The following is a 19,761-nucleotide window of genomic DNA, read 5'->3' on the forward strand; positions in this document are numbered from 1 at the left end:
TCAGGAGTATCCTGACTGGTTGCATAATAGGATGGCATGGAAACACCAATGCACAAGAATGGAAAAGCCTGCAAAAAAAAGATGGATACAGCCCAGCCCATCACAAGCAAAAGCCCAACCTGCCATTGAGCACATCCACAAGCAGCACTATCCATCACTTGGAACCTCCACTATCCAGGCCATGCTTTCTTCTTGCTGCTGTCACCATTGGAAAGGAGGCCTTAGGTTCACTTAGCAGATTGAGGAACAGGTATCGAGCATCAGGCTCCTGAATCTACATGATTAACCTCAATGTTGACCTGATTCCACAACCTTTGGACTTATTTTCGAGAACTCTGTTCTCAATAGTTATTGATTCCTTTGCATTTACACAGTTTACTTCCTTGGTTGTTTGGCTGTCTTCGATTGTGTGCAGCTTTTCATTTTTTCATTGACTCTATTGTATTTCTTTGTTCTACTGTAAGTGCCTGCAAGAAAATGAATCTCAAAGTAGTATATAGTGACAAATACATAATTTGATAATATATTTATCTGAACTTATAAAGGAGTCAAGGATATGGACAGAAGGTGGGAAAGTGTTGCTGAAATCAAGATCAGATCATCCAAAATCTAACAAAATCTTAGAGAAGACTTGAGGTGCCAGATGAGGAACTCCAGTCCCTGTATATGTCCCTACGAAACTTCTATGATTTCTGTAGCAAGAGTTTCACAACATGTAGTAAGAACAAGAAAAGGTTAGAGAATTGTAAGGAACGAGAACTGACTGAATATTTGCAAATGATTGTCAATCGATGTGGTTTGAAAGACCATAGGACACAGCCACAAGCTGCCCTAAATAGCTGTCACATAGACATTCTACAAATTCTCTCTCTTGAGATCCAAAATCAGCATCAACCTGATTTTCCCAAACTACCTGCATATTGAAATCCCCCCATGATTATTGCAACATTGCCCCTTTGGCAGGCTTTAACTATCTCCCATTGTAATTGTAGTGCACATCCTCAATACTGTTTGGAGCCCTGTATACTACTCCCATCAGGGTCTTTTTACCCTTACCCTTAGCTCTACCCACAATGATTCTACATCTTCCGATCCTATGTCACCTCTTTCTAGTGACTTGATTTCATTTTTTACCCACAGAGCAATACCACCCTTCTGCCTATCTGCCTGTTCTTTTGATACAATGTGTATCCTTGGATGCTAAACTCTCAACAATAATCTTCTTTCAGCATCAACTCAGTGGTGCTCCACAATATCATACTTGACCATCTCTAACTGTGCTACAAGATCATCTAATTTATTTTGTATACAGTTGGCCCTCCTTATCTGTGGATTCCGCATGTGCTGGTTCAACCAACCGCAGATCGGGAAAACCCAGAAGTTCTCTCTCCAGCACTCGTTGTTTGAGCACGTACAGACTATTTTTTCTTGTCATTGTTCCCTAAACAATACAGTATAACAACTATTTACATAGCATTTACATTGCATTGGGTATTGTAAGTAACCTAGAGATGATTTTAAAGTACAAGCAGCCCCTGGGTTATGAACAAGTACAGTTCCCGAGTCAGTCTTTAAATCGGATTTGAAGTCAGAACAGGTACATCCGGTATTATTTAGCGTCAGTTAGTCAAACGTTTGTCTTAGTATATAAATATATTTTTCCTTTCTATGCATATAAAACACTTAAGAAACATACGTATTTCAATAATTAAACCACTGAGTTGCTTAGAAATAATTGTAACTTTCATTGGGGTAGGGCCTTTCACATGCTCCATTAAAATTGTTCCGATCGTTGACCGACTGTAGCTTAAGGCTTTTCCAATGACCGATGGCATTTCACCTCTTTCTGATTGCTTTATTACTCCAACTTTATTTTCAATCGTGATCCTCATTACTTTCATGAACAGAAACAGTGCAGATTCAGAGCTGTGCTGCCGGGTCTTAATGTCCACGGCACCAAGACAGGTTAAATAAGGTCTGGAGTTCCGCTGGGTCCTAAAGTCCACTGCACTGAGGCAGGTTAAATAAGGGACTTGAGCATCTGTATTTCTTGGTATCCGCGGGGGGTCTTGGAACCAATCCCCCGCGGATAAGGAGGGCTGACTGTACTGCGTGCATTCAAATACAACACTGTTAGTCCTGTATTCATCACCCTTTCAATTTTGCCTGCATATTACACTTCAACATCCCACTGACTACAATTATGACCTGTCATCTGCCTGTCCTTCCTAACTGGTGCACTACACACTGCCTCTGCTTGTATACCAACCTAATCACTCAGTTTCCTAACCCCTTGCCAAATTAGTTTAAACCCTCCCCAACAGTTCCAGCAAACCTGCTCACAAGGATGTTGGTCCCCCTCAGGTTTAGGTGTAACCCACCCTATTGCACAGGCCTTACCTTCCCCAGAAGAGATCACAGTGGTTCAGAAATCTGAACCCCTGCCCCCTGCACCAGTTCCTCAGCCATACAGTGATCTACCAAACTATTACTGCTCTGGAGGTCCTGCTTTTCAGCTTTCTACCTAGCTTCCTAAATTCGCTCTTTAGTACCTTCTTCCTTTTTCCTACCTATGTCACTGGTGCCAATATGTACCACGGCCTCTGCTGCTCCCCCCTTCAAATGCTGTGGACACGATCCGAGGCATCCCTGACTAGGAGGCAACGTACCATCCAGGTACTTCTATATTGTCCACAGAATCTCATGTCTATTCCTGTAACTATAGAATCCCCTATAACTATTGCAGTCCTCTTCTCCCCCCTTCCCTTCTGAGCCTCAGTGCCAGAGAGTCGGTCACTGCCCCCTTCCCCCAACGATATCAAGAGTGGTATACTTATTATTGAGGAAAATAGCCACAGGGGTACTCTGCACTGGCTACCCATTTCCTTTCCCTCTCCTTACAGTCACCCAGGTACTTGCCTCCTGCAACTTAGGAGTGATTGGGAACTTAGGAACCTGCAGTTCCTATGCATCATCTCCTACGTTTCTCATATGATCTGAATTTCATCGAGCTGCAGCTCCAGTTCTTCAATACATTCTCTGAGGAGCTACAATTCAGTGCACTTGGTGCAGATATAGTTATCTGGGGGCTGTAAGGAGGCCCCCAGAATTCCCACATCTCACACAAAGAACACAACACGGCCCCTGGAGCCATCCTTACTGCTCTACCTATGTACTAACAGCCAAAAAATGAAAAGGAAGCAACTTACCAGATAAGTACCTCACCAAGCCTGTTCTCACTGAAGCCTGATGAGCCAAAGCCTCTATACTGTAACACAGGCCCACTCACAAAATGGCTGCTCCACTTGTCCCTACCTTACTTTTATTTGCCCTTGCTAATGAATCACTATTTGATTGTGCAGCTGGAAAATGCTAAAAGCCTTACTTTTTTAAACCTCACAGATAGACCTGTGATTTACCTTCTTTCTGCCTCTCCTGATTCGATTGGGCCACTGAAAAACGTAACTTCACAGCAGTCTAAACTTTAGGAATGCATTACAAATATACATGAAAATAGGAACAAGATCAGCTCATAGCCCTTCAGATCCACTCTGGTTCTTGGTGGGTTTCATACTCCATTTTTTTCTTGTCCTTTTCTATAAGGCCTTATTATGGGTAAGGTTGCACCCCTCCAACTACTCCCCAAAGGTAGTCCATATTTCAAAAGTCAGCCCATTTACAGTAAGGAATATCCCCTGTTTGTTGAACTGATTGAAGTTGACATTTAATAGTTCAGAATTGGAGGAGATCAGCCTGGCTTCCATTCAGCAAGCATGACATTGATGGAAAACATACCTGGATATACAGTCTGTTGCCAATTTGTAGCAAATGCTCCCATGAGATGAAGTAGCATCTGCCACAATTATGAGCCTCCCTGAGTGTTAGATTATAGTCCGAGTGGTGTGTGTGGGACCAGAGTATGTTTTCAATGATGGAACCTCCTCCTAAGCCTCATAACTTCTTTCGAAATTTGTCGTGGAGAGTCAGCATGGAAATTCCCTGTATGTATATTGCTTCTGTCGAGTTTCAAAGCTCTTTACTTCTCACTGTCAGTAAGCCTGCATTGGTAGCCATTGACTAATATTAGCAGTAAATTAGCAGTAACATGTGATCTTATAAGTTAATACTGATTCCACATGCATTCTGTGCATGGCTGTTGAATTGCCTTTGTGAGTATGAAGCAGTACTGTGGATAATGAACAGTTAGAGCTGTGTGAAGAAGCACAGTTCTTGTCAATAGCAGGGTGAGAATCAGATATTAAAAGTGTATAATTGCAAGAAAAAAAAACTGCATAAACAAATAATCTAAAACAGTAAGTTATGTACATTGGTTTGAGAAGAAAAATGTGACGCCTGATTGTTCTCGAACCATTCACAACAGTGGCCTAATAGGGTTCTTGTTTAGCCAGTGAATTGTCAACTTGTCACTCAGTCAAGAAAGAGGTTACATCTTGAGCTGTCTCACCTTCCCACTAATTATTCCAAGTCATTATGCTTGTGTGGCATGAATGTGTAGTCACAGTGCCTAATGATTCTCTATGTAAAGGCACTACAACATCTGGTATTGAGCTGAACAAGACATATCAAACCTATTAGATGGTCCTTGGTCATGGCTCAAATCCAAGAAGGAGCCATATATTTTTATGATATCAAAATGTATCATTAATCCTTTTAGACAATTTACTGGTGCAGAATTTTCTTCCTGTACTTTCACACAGCACAACACCAGAATTATGCAGACTTCATTAATCCATGGGGATGATCTAAATCTATTGTTGAATACTCAGTTGTTACATTCTACACCGTGAATTTGACATTCTGCATTGGGATTTCATGGCTATATGTGGATCAGAATATTTTAACAAAATACAGCTAAGATACAAACTTTTCATACAGGGGGTGGTGAATACTTGGAATAAACTGTCAGAAAAGATGGTAGAGGCTGATATAATTACAACATTTAAAAATTTTTTTCTGTTCAGCACAAACATCGTGGGCCCAAAGGGGCTATTTCTGTGCTGAACTCTTTTATATGCTGCTACAGACCAGCAGCAATAGATATGAAACTGAGACAGGGTTTATAAACAGACCACGAGATTTATTAACCTTTGCTCAAAAACATCAAAAAGTAAACAAACGATTCACTTAACCTGAAGTTAACAGTTAGGCGGCTATATATAACAAACAGTCAAATGTAGAAACTGTCCTTAACGAGTGCTCATCCAAGCAGAGTCTTAAAGTGGTAAGTTCAAAAGTCCATCTGATTTGTACTGTCATTAAGGAGAGACTTTCTGGAAACAATGATTCCTTCGAAGTAACAATGAATCTGTCGACCACACAGCCGAGAGATGCCTTGTCTGAAGAAATCACAAGGAAGTAAAAGGAACTGACCTTTTGACTGGAGGGTGATCACTGCACAAACCTTACTGACCTTGCAGGGGTTTAACTCAAATGTGCCTGGCACAATTCGTGAACAAAGATTCAGAACGGTCAGTCATTCCCAAGATGCTGAATGACATTAACTGTACCCAATCCTTTAAGCTCGGATAACTCTGGTAATGTCTTCACTCTCCAATACTGGACTGTACGGGAAAAATAAACGTGCAACAAACAAAACCTGTGGAGCCTCCAAAAGTAAAAATGAGAACTGTGTCACAAACTGCAGCTTGGTTTAAATACCATTTGGAACATGCCATCACGTGAAGTAACATCACCCCACAGTCAATAGACAATAGGTGCAGAAGTAGACCATTCGGCCCCTCGAGTCTGCACCGCCATTCTGAGATCATGGCTGATCATTCACTATCAATACCCAGTCCCTGCCTTGTCCCCATATCCCTTGATTTCCCTATCCATCAGATATCTATCCAGCTCCTTCTTGAAAGCATCCAGAGAATTGGCCTCCACCGTCTTCCGAGGCAGTGCATTCCACACCTCCACAACTCTCTGGGAGAAGAAGCTCTTCCTCAACTCTGTTTTAAATAACTGACCTCTTATTCTCAATCCATGCCCTCTGGTACTGGACTCTCCCAACATCTGGAACATATTTCCTGCCTCAATCCTATCAAATCCTTTAATTATCTTAAACGTTTCAATCAGATCCCCTCTCAATCTCCTCAATTCCAGCGTGTACAAGCCCAATCTCTCCAATCTCTCTGCGTAAGACAGCCCTGCCATCCCAGGAATCAACCTAGTGAATCTACGCTGCACTTCCTCAATTGCCAGAATGTCCTTCCTTAAACCTGGAGACCAAAACTGTACACAATATTCCAGGTGTGGTCTCACCAGGGCCCTGTACAAATGCAAAAGAACATCCTTGCTCTTCAATTCCCCTTGTAACAAAGGCCAACATTCCATTTGCCCTCTTCACTGCCTGTTGCACTTGCTCATTCACCTTCATTGACTGGTGAACTAGGACTCCTAGGTCTCTTTGCATTTCTTCCTTACCTGACTCGACACCATTCAGACAATACTCTGCCCTCTTGTTCCAGCTTCCAAAGTGGATAACTTCACATTTATTCACATTGAATGACATCTGCCAAGTATCTGACCACTCACTCAGCCTATCCAAGTCTCCCTGTATTCTCCTAACGTCCTCTTCGCATGTCACACTGCCACCCAGTTTAGTATCGTCAGCAAACTTGCTGATATAGTTTTCAATGCCCTCATCTAAATCATTGACATAAATTGTAAAGAGCTGTGGTCCCAATACAGAGCCCTGTGGTACCCCACTAGTCACCCCCAGCCAGTCCGAGAAACACCCATTCACTGCTACCCTTTGCTTTCTATCTGCCAACCAGTTTTCTATCCATGTTGAAACCCTGCCCCCAATGCCATGAGCTCTGATTTTACTCACCAATCTCCTATGTGGCACCTTATCGAATGCCTTCTGAAAATCTAGGTACACAACATCTACTGGCTTACCCTCGTCTAACATCCTTGTTACACCCTCAAAAAACTCCAACAGATTAGTCAAGCAAATTAGTCATGCAGATTAGTCATGATTAGTCAGTCATGAGACAATAACGTCATCCCACTCACAAGACCATTACATCATCCCACTGTCCCATGTTCAAACTGTGGCTATGTAACAATGCTAAAAGGCATTTCGACACATACTTGGACAGGAAGGACACATATGGGTATAAGCCTAATGTGTGCATATGAGGTTAGGGGGCATGGACATTATGGCCTGCATGGGCAAGATGGGCCAAAAGGGTCATTATTCCACTGTACAATTCTTTTGTCTGTGATGTCAACTTGAAATCTGTGGAAGATTAAAGGTTTTCATTTTGGAGTGTATTGAACACAGCAAGTTAATTAATTAATTGAGATACATGAGAACATAAGAAATAGGAGCAGGAGTAGGCCATCTGCCATGTTGAGCCTGCTCTGCTATTCAATAAGATCATGGCTGATCTGACCATGGATTCATCTCTACCTTTCTGCCTTTTCCCCATAACCCTTAATTCTCCTACTATGCAAAACTCTACCCAACCTTGTCTGAAATATATTTACTGAGGTAGGCTCCACTGCTTCATTGGGCAGAGAATTCCACCAACCTCTGGGCAAAGCAGTTCCTCCTCATCCCCATCCTAAATTTACTGCCTTGAATCTTGAGTCTATGTCCCCTAGTTCTAGTCTCAGCTACCAGTGGAAACAACTTCCCTGCCTCTTATCTTATCTATCCTTTTCATAATGTTATATGTTTCTATAAGGTTTCCTCTCATCCTTCTGAATTCTAGTGAGTACAGTCGCAAGCAGCTCAATCTTTGCTCATAGTCTAACCCCCTCATTTCTGGAATCATCCTCCACCTCCTCCAAAGCCAGTATATCATTCCCCAAGTAAGGAGATCAGAACTGCACGCAGTACTCCAGGTGCAGCCTTACCAATACCTTATACAGTTGCAGCATAACCTCCTTGCCATTAAATTCAATCCCTTTAGCAGTGCGAAATAGATCCTTCAAGGCACATCATCCAACAACTCCCCGATTTAATCCTAGCCTAATCACAGAACAACTTACAATGACCAATTAATGTATCAACTGGTACTACTTTGGACCGTGGAAAGAAACTGGAGCACCTAGAGGAAACCCATGCAGTCTTGGGGAGCACCTAGAGGAAACCCATGCAGACTTGGGGAGATCGTACAAACTCCTTACAGGCAGCAGCAAGAGTTGAACCCAGGTCGCTGGTACTGTAAAGCATTGTGCTAACCACTACACTACCCTGCGGCCCCAGTTTTTTTTCTTCTATAGTGCTTTTTATAGTAATTTTTCTGCAAGGGCAAATGGAGTGTCAAACTGGCAGCTGAGAGGTTCAGCAGAATACCTGAATCACTAAATATCACTATCTTAACTAAATGATTTTTCATTTGGGGTCAAGCTGAGAAAAGCCAGGTTACATTGAATGCACCAGTACCTATTAACATCAGATAGAACACCATATATTCAACAGTAAATAACCAGCATTACTTCATGCATCACTAGATATTGAGGCAGTGGGTCAAATAGGAAAATGACAGTGTAACAATAAAAGAAAATATGACAATATGTATGTTCATCCATCCAAATCAAAAGGGTAGTTACTTACTAATAGTCAGTAATGAAGGTATAATAGAGCTTGATGACTGGAAGTAATTCACTATTTGAGAAGTCATTTACTGTAACTCCGGTTATTAGTGAACTAATTATTTACGCATTTAGTTTTGAGCCTGTGTTTGAGCCAAGAGTACTCTTTTCTCTTTCAGCCAAACTTCTAGGCCAGGACTAATTTATGGACAGAGGGAAAAAAATCCTCATCATTTCTCCAATGCTTTCTAGGAAAGAAGGGCATTGCCATTCATCCGAACCAGTTCTTTCGTAACGCTGTATACCTCATTTAAATCTGCCTATATCTAATGTGTTCCAGAGAAGGGCACAGCAGCCCTCTTAACCTCTCCTCCTAACAATAATTCTTCCTTGGCGCTGGTCCACATGCACATCCTTGCACATCCTTCATGTAGTGTGGGAACTAGAAATATGCTTCAGCTGAGGCCGTACTGGTGTGTTTTGCATGATCTCTCTGCTTTTTTATTCCTTCTCCTCTACCAATATAAAGTATTCCATTTGCTTTATTTGCCAGCTTTTCAATTCTATCCGACATTTTCAGTGATCTGTGGAACTTTATTCCATCGTTCTTTCCTTCAGTTTTTAGTACTCCACCTTTTATTATACTGTATATTCTCTTATTTTGATCCCTCTGCAAATGTGTTATTGGACACTTAAGACAAAATTCCATTTGCCTGCTTTGTTTCCTCCTAGCCAGTCCACTGATATATTCCCAGAGGCTCCAGCTTTCTTCCTTTTGGTTAGTTGTAGTAATGCCAGCGCACTTTGTATAAACAAGTCTGTATTTAGGTACCTACAACGTGCCTCGCTTCCTCCCCAAGTGTAGATCTCACGACTATTCCAACATTTAAATATCCTATTCAGTGTCACCCTTTGCTTTCTGTTGCTGATTGAATTTTAAGTCTCTTTTGCCACTTTCCAAACATTGAGGAATCTTTATTTTCGTGATTAGTCTATTATCTTGCTTAATTATGCTTGGACTACATTGCACGCATTATCCTCAATGATTCTTCTATTTAAACATTCCATACTATTCAATTAACCTTCCATCAACAAATCCTTTTGACATGCTGATTGCCATTGATTAGCTTGTACCTCTATCTATTGATTTCTCTGATCTCTGCTGTCCTTTAGGACTTTTCAAGCAGTTTGCCACTGACACATGGCTGATGGGTGTGTAGTTTTTTTCTTTCATTGTTTAAACAAATATATCAAGTCAGTCCCCTGCTACCAAACCTGTACCTGAAGAAAATTGAAATATATTGGTCAGGACTTGACTTTTAAGAGTCTGATCATTTATTCACATTGAAAGATGCTGGACTGTGTAATACATTCTTTCTCTTTGTTTGTCATTTCCAGTGCTTCTTATTCTTCTGTCTTTGTATCAAGGTCTGTGTCACCCCCTTTTCTGAGAGGACAGATGCAAAGTATTCATGCAGAGCTACATGTATTTTCCCTTCAAGTTACTGTTCTAGATTCCAAAAGGATTATGCTTTCTTTATTGCTCTTTCACTTAATATATTTATCAAAAAATCTAATTTTCCTTGATTTTATCTGCCAGTGTTATTCAGGTACCCCTCTTGCTTTCTTTTAACTTAATTTAATTTCACCTTGCAACTGCAGCAATTTTGTGTGTAGCATGCTTCTGATTTTTGCTTCATCTCATTTTGTAGAGTCACAGATTATAGAAACTTGCCCCTTGGTCTAACATATCCAAGCCAAATATTAAGTGCCATCAATATTGCCTGACCTGCTGAGTTCCTCCAACATTTTGAGTGTGTTGCACACCATTTCCACTGCTGATCTTTCAATGAGGACTATAATGTTTCCCTTAATTTCCCCTTCCTGAAGTCCACAATCCAATCCTTGGTCTTAGTGACATTGAGTGCAAGGTTGTTGCAACTCCACTCAACTAGCTGATCTGTGTTACTTCTGTACATCTCCTTGTCACCATCTGAAATTCTGCCAGAAGTGGTTGTGCTATTGGCAAATTTATAGATGGCATTTGAGCTGTGCCTTGCCACACACTCATGGGTATAGAGAGAGTAGAACAGTGTGCTGAGCATGCATCCTTGAACTGCACCAGTGTTGATCGTCAGTGAGGAGGTAATGTTGTGCACTGACTGTGGTCTCCTGGCCAAGGATCCAGTTGCAGAGGGAGGTGCTGAGGTTTTGGAACTTGTTAATTAGTACCTCCCCTTGCTGAATTACCCCTTGTGTATTTAATATTTCAGTAATATTTGAGTAATATTGCAAGTATTTTTGATTAACCATTCAGTGTTTGTTTAAATAATTCCTTATAGGTTGTATTTAAAAGTTCATGAATCGTATACATCATGATACCACCATGTCATAGGTGTGTACCTCACTTAAAGTAAAAACCAAACTAGCAGACACATTGCTCGGACTCCCTTCTTTCATTTAGTTTTATGTTTTGGAGCTACAAAACATTACAGTGGTGATGAGAAATTTTAAACAAACCTGAGACAGCTGCCGATGTTTAAGTGCAGCAAAAAGTTTCAGTTTTAAATAAAAGCACAGCGAGACATTTGGATTTTTAAAAAAGTACAATGCATTTGTTTTTTTTTGCAAAGGGAAGAGAAAGATGGTTGAGTTAACACTTAGCAGAAAATAGACAAATTCAAGGGTGATAATATAAATCTTAAAAAAAAGAGCAAAGGTGGCTGGCTACATCAAAAAGATAGAAGATAGACATGTTTGAATTCACAAAACATAACTGGATATTTTATACTGAGTGAATTGAGCAGTATTTTTAAGCAAATAACATCGCCAATGAAAAGCGAGTGCCTGCTTTGTGGAGTGTATTGGATGGAAAAGGGCAAAAAGATTTGTTTGTTTTATCAACTAGACAAAAGCATTTGATAAAGTGAAGCACAATAAGTTATTTGAAATATTACGGGAAACTAGATTTAGATTCGAAAGACCTCCGCCTAATCAGAAATCTGTACTGGGAACAAACTGTCGCTGTAAGAATAGATGGAGAAGTGAGTCAGTTTACAAACATCAAGAGAGGCATTAGGCAAGGGTGTGTGTTCTCCCCTGATTTGTTTAATGTGTACAGTGAAACAATATTACAACAAAATAAGAGACATCTTGGGAATCAAAATTGGCGATGAAAACATCAATAATTTCAGATATACGGATGACACTGTTAATTGCAAGTACGGAGGAAGAACTACAAAACTTAATTGATATAGTTGTTGAAGAAAGTGCAAAAATGGGTCTATCTATCGATTGCAAAAAGACAGAATGTATGGTGATATCCAAAAAGAAGGAGAATCCTATCTGCAGGCTGAGAATAAACGGGGAAGACATAAAACAAGTACAGAACTTTTGCTACTTAGGAAGCTGGGTGACATCAGATGGCAGGTGCGACATGGACATCAAAAGAAGAATGGGGATGGCAAAAGACACCTTTACGAGAATGAAGTGTATACTGACCAACATCAAACTAGGCATGACAACCCGCCTCAGTGTACTGAAATGTTATGTTTATCCAGTTATGTTATATGTTTCAGAATGTTGGACAATATCTAGTAACATGAGGAAATGAATTGAAGCAGCAGAGATGTGGTTTTTGAGGAGGATGCAAAGAATATTATGGATGAAACAAATATCTAATGAGGAATTCATGAACACAGCAAGAACAAAAAGAGAAATAATGTATGAGACCATGAAAAGGCAATGTAACTTCATTAGACATGTGATTAGGAAAGAGGGGTTAGAATGCACGGTAATTATGGGAAAGATTGAAGAGAAGAAAGTAAGAGGAAGACAAAGACAAATGACGATGGAGACAGTAGCCAGAGAACTGGAAATGAATACCAATGAATTGATCCACTTGACCCGAAACAGGAGAGTGTGGGCCATGGCAGTCAAAGCTCAAACTGGGCATGGCACTTGATGATGATGATTGGATGACAAAGCATCCAGTTTACTTAGACATTGAACTGCTCCAACAAAACCAGCTGAAATGAGCATTCCTGAGAACCAAAACCATTGTTGATTGCAGAATGCTTCAGGTTTCATAAGTGGTATCAAAAGGAAGGAGAGTCCATTTCAGTGTATGAAGCTGAATTGAAGAGATTATCTGAGTGTCGTCAGTTCAGTGATAGGCTTAATGTACTGGTAGATCATTTAGCTTGTGGAATCTTACAAGAAAGCATTCAAAAATGACTCCTAACTGAAAGGCAATTCACATTTAAAAGAGCTACTGAAATTGATGTAACAATGGAAACAGCAGCCAGAGATGCAATTGAGTTGCAGTCAGGAATGAAAGTAACCGTGAACAAAATTGCAACCTCTAGATGGATGCCTACCTAGCTGAACAAATTCTGTTGCCATTATGGCAGGGACTTGCAATAAGGTGAAATTTGCAGAAGATGCAATAAAGTTGAACACATACAAAGAGTCCAATCATGTCGGGCATACAAAAATAAATGGACTCTACAAGGAAGAGAAAAAGGTAAAAAGTCAAGTTGCAGTTTTAAAAAGAGCCCTAATTTGCATGGTGATGATGAAATATCCGATGATAATAGTGTCACAGAACTAGGTAGCATTGAGTCTTGCAGTGTGCAAACTAACAAGAGACAAGCAATATGGCTTACAACAGAAGTGAATGGCAAATTATCTAACTAAGAACTAACACTGGAGAAAAGATAACTTCTGTAGGAAGGATATTTGTAATAGAGAAATCCAACAACCAACAAGCCACGTTAGGCTTGTAGATGATAAAAACAAGAGGGCCAGCATTGTGGGGTTGTGATTGGCTGAGGCAATTAAAGCTTGATTGAAGATCCATCCACCATTGAGCTACCGCATCCACTGCAGTAGAGTCAACTAAAAACAAGTTAAGAAATTTGTTCAAGGATGGCATTGGAAAACTCAAACATATCAAGGGTTAAAATAGTGTTAAATTTAAAAATTTAAATATTTCACCTAAGTTTTACAAAGCCCGTCCATTTCCTTACACCATCAGTGATATAGTAACCAGCTGACTAATGGGGGCCTACTAGTAGCCAGTGAGCTATATTGTATGGAATTCTTTCCAAGGTTGAGTGGAGCCCTGGCCAACACCATTGGTCCCAGTAGCCAAGAAGAGTGAGATTGTCAGGATCTGTGAATGCTTTAAGTCACCATCAACTCAGTACTGAAAGTAGATCAGTACACTCTACCCAGCATAGAGGATATTCTTGCAAACCTTTCTGGGAGGGGAACACTTCAGCAAAGTGGACTTAGCTGAGACCTACCTACGGATGAAGATGGATGAAGAGTACGAAGTGCTTCTCAATATAAACACCCACAAAGTGTTCTATCACAATAATAGGCTTATTTTTCGAGCAGCATCTGCATTTGCACTTTGGCAGAAAGCCATGGACCTGGTGCTGCAAGGCTGCCCAGACACTCGGTGTTACCTGAATGACATCATTGTTACTGGAAAGGGTGACAAGGGACTTCTCCAAAATCACAAGATAGTGTTAAAAAGATTAGAACACTATTGGCTCAGAGCACAATGCAAGTGTAAATTCTTTAAACCAAGCATCACTTACTGTGACTTCACCATTGACACACAAGCATAACATGTGTGCTGAGAAAATTCAAGCAATGGTGGATGCCCCAAGGCAGAAGGATATGTCACAGTGGTGTCATTCTTTAGGATTGTCAATTATTAAAACAGGTTCAGGCCAAACTTGGTTACATCCCATGAACTCATTTCTACAGGTCTGGAAGAAATAGCAATGGACAAATCAGCGTGAGGTGGCTTTCCAAAAGACACAGGAAATAGTGACGTTATACACTGTACTCACACATTATGATCCACTTTGTCCAGTGAAGGTTGTCTGTGATGCCTCGCCTTAAGATATAGGAGCAATCATGTCCAATGTCCCTTCAGCAGTGCGAAATAGGCCCTTCGATGGAAATGAACAGCCTCCATAGCTTTTGTATTACGTTCCCTTGCTGTTTTAGAGAAAAATTATGCACAGATTGACAGAGAAGCTTTGAGACTGGTTTCAGGTGTGAAGTGGTTCAACCAGTGCTTGTATAGGAGAGAGTTCACCTTCGTTACTGATTATCAACTAGTGCTGTCTAATTTCAGTCCACAGAAGGGTGTTCCACTAGCAGCAGCAACACAAATGCAGAGATGGGCTCTGTTTCTTGGAGGACACAATTACAAGATGAAATTCAAGAGGACAACTAATCATGGAAGTACTGATGAATTATACTGTTTAGCCTAGGAAAGGGAAATAACTGAAAAATTTACAAAAGAGGATACTCCTCTGATGTATCCTCCCTAATGCAAGTCAGAAGTCTCGCTATTACAGCAGAGATGGTCCAAAGGGAAATGGAAAAGACCCCGCACTGTCTCTGGTCTACATGACCACCCACATGGCTAGAATATGCAGCAGAAACTCCAGTTCCCCCATTTTCACCAATGCCAGCTGAATTTGTTCTTGACAGATGTTGCCTGATGTGGGAATTGAGAGTTGTTGTGCCAGTCCAGCTGAATGTTAATTAAGGTATATGAAACCTAGGCATGCTCAAAATGAAAGTGTTGGCTTGAAGCTATAGGTTGACTCATCATAGAGCTTAATGGCCTGGGGTAAGAAGGACCTCATATAGCGCTCTTTGGAGTAGCGCAGTTGTCTTTGTCTATTATTAAAACTCTTCCTCTGTTCATCTAAGGTGGCATACAGAGGGTGAGAAGCATTGCCCAGAATTGCCAGGATTTGCCGTAGTCCTTTGTTCTACCACAGCCTCCAGTGTGTCCAGTTTGACTACTATAACAGAGACTCCCATAGCAGATGCACTCTCTAGGAAAAAACTTCAAAGTTCAAAGTAGATCAATGTACATATATGTCACCATATATAACACAGATTCCTTTTCTTGAGGACATAATCAATGAATCCAATAACCATCATAGAATCAGTGTGCAAAAGATAACAGACCATTCAAATACAAAAATAAATAATAAATAAATAGGCAATAAATATCGAGAGCATGAAAAGAAATGCCCTTGTAAGTACCTCTTAAGTTAAATGGCCAGACCCTTATTTTATAACTATCACCTCTTGTTTGTGACGCTCCCACTGGTGGAAACACCCAGTACCGTCTCTTTTACATTATAAATATTAACATAGAAAATTAGGAGGGGAAGCATTCTGCTTGGTCTGATACTCAATAATATAGGTGTTGGGCAACCTTAATTCTCTTTCTATCCAATCCCCACAATTTTGACCTTGAAGTAGCAGAACTGAGTATCCTGGTGTAGCTGTTTCTCAGTTGGTAGCCAAACTGAGCTGTAGTCAAGATGCAATTTCAGAGAATTAAGCTAACCATCAAGGTTGACATTTTTGTTTTGAGTTCAATGGTATGGCATTTTTGGGGGGGTGGGCGGCGCAGGGAGAACCTTTCGGGAGGATGCAAGGTTAAGCCGAGCCACACCTGTTCTCAATAGTTGATGTAATTTATCCTGTGGTACAATACCAAAGAGGAGCAGTGTAATTGTGCATTTCTGGTTAATAATTCCCACCCATTGACCATTTTAAAACAGTTTAATCATTACTGGTGGTGTTTTCATGCATTGCTACACAAGAGCAAAAGTACTTTACTTTGACAAAAGATGCTGCTTTATTACACCACCTAAGCTAATCAGTTGGAGTTCTGCAGAATCCCCTCTCGATTGGCCATAAACTTGCGGGATTTATTTTGAGGTATTTTCATGCGAATTAGTGAAAGTGATTTCAGGCATTTAATAAATACCAGCTACTTGAAAAAAGAGACTCAAAGTTTCTATCTACTGGTTTTCTTCATTTGGCTGATAGTTTGGCTCTGTATTGCAAGGTTGTATCCTGTGCTCTGATGTAAGATCTCATTTAAGGAAGCTAATTCTCCTTCATTGTTCCGATAACGAGTCCTGTCCCTGAAACACTAACCGTTTCTCTTTCCATAGATGGTGCCTGATTTGAGTGTCTCCAGCAATCAAATGGTCATTCAAACTTCCAGGACATTCTTATAGCTTGGGACATTTTAGAATTGCAGCCTGCCTTCTTCCTCCTAATTGCATTCAGAAAATTTCCTTCTGTGGCCAGTTATCATTCTGACATCTTTGGAACAATAATGATATCTCCACCTCAAAATGTGTCCATTATGTTCTGATGGTATTTTTTTCCCTACAAAATATACTTTCTTCATTAAACTTATTTGACAATACATTCACTACACCATGCATATTTTTACTTATAATATTTACATTGCGTCAGTTTTCCATTCTCAGACATCCCCTCAGCAGTTCTTTTAGGAAGATTTAACAGTTCTCAGTTGCTCAGCGTCCAGTGGTGGGAGAGCCCCATGTGCTGGGCTTCTCTTTTGAAGGATTTTTTCATTTAATCAAAAATGATGGGTGATTATTATTATTCAATATATGATGACAGCTAAGAGCAGCTTTGCAAGTGGGGATGTTCCTATTGTGAATATTAACATCAACACTGAGATTATTCTGAGTCAAATAATTTACTATCAATTAATAAAATGTGACTAAAGCTGTAGTACAGGTAATAAATTCTGTATTGTTCCACATGGGACTGCACTATTACAGCTGATGAGCCACAGGTCCTCTCAGCATTCCCATTCCACTCAAATTAATTAATCTCTGCAGGATTAGCTTGTTTGAATGACAAAACACAAAGGCAGTCATCTCACTACAAGCGCCCTGTATCAGTGTCTGAAGATGCTTCTGTATTACCAGACCAGGAGAGTCAAAAATTACATCCTACGACATAGACATTTGGATTGCTTACCGAGCCATTCAATGCAACTGTATTAAAGAAGGTCAGAGATAAGGATTATTGCAGCATTAAGGAATTGAATAAGGCATAACATAGCAATTAAAAATTTGTAAAATTACCTTTTGCCTGGTTGCAGCACTTTGATTACAGAAGGTTCAGTGTTCTATTGTCTTAACATTCGTTAAGCTCATAGCACAAACTCTGTTGTACTGAAACTCACCCGTGTTCACTTTGCTTGTTTGATCAATAATTAATAGAAGGAATTAAAAGAGTATTTTGTTTTTCTTTAAACAGATAAATTGCATTACATTTCCCCATCCTGATGCAATGACTGAACAGCAGCTTCTCAAACCAGGTGATTGGAGCTACTGCGATTATTTCTGGGTAAGCAGTTTTGCCGTTTGTGTTTGAGCAGGGGCAGTGCTCTTGGGGAATACAGTCAGAGTCATACTGCAGGAAACAGGCCAACCATCCCTGCCCACCAAGGTTCACGTGCAAGTTTGTCCCATTTGCCTGCATTTCACGCACTTCCCTCGAACCCTTTCCTGTCAATGTACCTGTCCAAATACTTTTAAAATGTTGTTTACATACCTGTTCATCAACCACTTCCACTGATAACTGGTTATATATATTCTCTGGGTGAAAATCGTTGCTTCTCATGTTCCTATTAAATCTTTCCCCTCTCACCGCAAACCTTTACCCTCTAATTCTTGGATTCCCAACTCTGGGAAGAAGAATATTGGTTGGCACTTCAGTTCTGGGTGTGGCTTGTAGTCACATTGCCACCTTTTCCTTTGAAAAGGGTATCAACAAATTTTGTTCTGTTTTGGTGTTAGACTGAAGTTCCAGTTAGGTGGCCAGTAAAACTCCCCAAAGTATTCTTCGAAGTGTAGAAGATGGTAGTTGAGCCTACATGTTGCCTTCATAGGTCTCAGATGATTTCATCACAGTTCAAAGAATATACATGAAATTGGCAGAAACCTATGGACAATTAAAAAGTATTGAACTGAATGTTAGGCAAACATAAATTTTGAATTTGATATAAGTAAAATAAGCAATTAATATAATGAAAGATTACTTAAAGCTGAGCACATTAGTTCTCCCAGTTTAATAATGCACCAACTTATTATAGGTAGATACTTTATTGATCCCACAGGAAATTAGTGTCACAGTGGCATTGCAAGTGCACAGATATACAAATGTACAAGTATTAGATGAGAAGTACAAAGAATGAAAAAATGTTATCACGAACAGTCTAACAGGAGGGGATCACTACTTCTCCGGCTATAGGTTGACTCATTAGAGAGCCTAATGGCTGAGGGTAAGAATGACCTCATATAGCACTCTTTGGAGCAGTGCAATTGTCTTAGTTTAATACTAAATGTGCTCCTCTGTTCAGCCAAGGTGGCATGCAGAGGTTGAGAAACATTGTCCAGAATTGCCAGGATTTTTCGTAGGGTCCTTTGTTCTACCACAGCTTCTAGTGTGTCCAGTTTGACTCCTATAACAGAGCAAGTGTTGATGCCATTGCTCCAGCACACCCCCACATAGAAGATTTTACTGGTGACGACTGACTGTCAGAACATTGAAGGAGAGGCCTGCATGCTCCAAAGGACCTCAGGAAGTAGAGGTGACTTTGGTCCTTCTTGTACATAGCTCTATGTTGGTGCTCCACCCAAGTCAGACATCCAGGTGCACCCCCAGATACCTGTATGTCCTCACCATCAACAGTAACAGGGAGCAGTGCAAGCTTAGTCTTCCTAAAGTAACAAAAGAGTGGACTTTAGCTTGAATCAAATATTCCAGCCTGTATTTGTCTTTCACTTGTATTTCTCTTTTGGTATTTTTCGTCTCATTCTCAGTCTTATCATTCATCTGTTTCTTCTCGTCAAGTTGTTTTCTCTTATCTCTCTTTAGGTTGTCCCTCCCCAGTGTCCCTGACTCAGAGATTGTGCAGACATAATCCCAGCCCTCTATCTTTCCTGCTCTTGTGCTGAATTGCCTTGAGGTGTGTGAGAAGGTGGCCATTGAAAGGAAAAAGGCTTGCATTCATATGACAAATTTCATGGCTTCAGGATGCCCCAAAGTGCTTTTGAAGTGCTGTCACTTTGGTAATGTAGGAACCACTGTAGCTAATTTGTACTTAATATAATGCAAAAATAGTCTGTGTTGATAATGATGTTGAGGAACTAACCATGAATGTTCCTATGTTCTGCAAATAGTTGCTGAGAATCTTGCGCAAGTGTCTGTTGGGCAGCATCCCATTGTAAAAGGTGCTTCCTCTGACAGTGTCACACACTTTTTAAACACCACTCGTGTCTCTCAAGTGTCAAAAATGTGGTT

The 19,761-nt window shown here is 40.4% G+C and overlaps 1 protein-coding gene and 1 long non-coding RNA gene across 3 annotated transcripts in view; one reads left to right on the plus strand and one right to left on the minus strand.

The window, feature by feature from the left end:
- LOC132380173 (uncharacterized) overlaps positions 1-17,702 on the minus strand; it is a 74,686-nt gene extending 56,984 nt beyond the window's left edge. Inside the window, exons 1-2 of the long non-coding RNA XR_009507677.1 lie at positions 17,538-17,702; positions 14,439-14,589 (exon numbers count right to left, since the gene is read on the minus strand). This is a non-coding gene — a long non-coding RNA (uncharacterized LOC132380173). The remainder of the gene's footprint in view (positions 1-14,438; positions 14,590-17,537) is intronic.
- Positions 1-19,761, plus strand: part of gas7b (growth arrest-specific 7b) — a 501,012-nt gene that overhangs the window by 394,799 nt on the left and 86,452 nt on the right. For both annotated transcript variants that reach the window (XM_059948836.1, XM_059948837.1), the window contains exon 6: positions 17,713-17,802. In XM_059948836.1, the coding sequence (XP_059804819.1) occupies positions 17,713-17,802 (90 nt within the window). The remainder of the gene's footprint in view (positions 1-17,712; positions 17,803-19,761) is intronic.

This window comes from Hypanus sabinus, chromosome 23 (genome assembly GCF_030144855.1).
Source record: "Hypanus sabinus isolate sHypSab1 chromosome 23, sHypSab1.hap1, whole genome shotgun sequence".
Taxonomy (NCBI): Eukaryota; Metazoa; Chordata; class Chondrichthyes; order Myliobatiformes; family Dasyatidae; genus Hypanus; species Hypanus sabinus.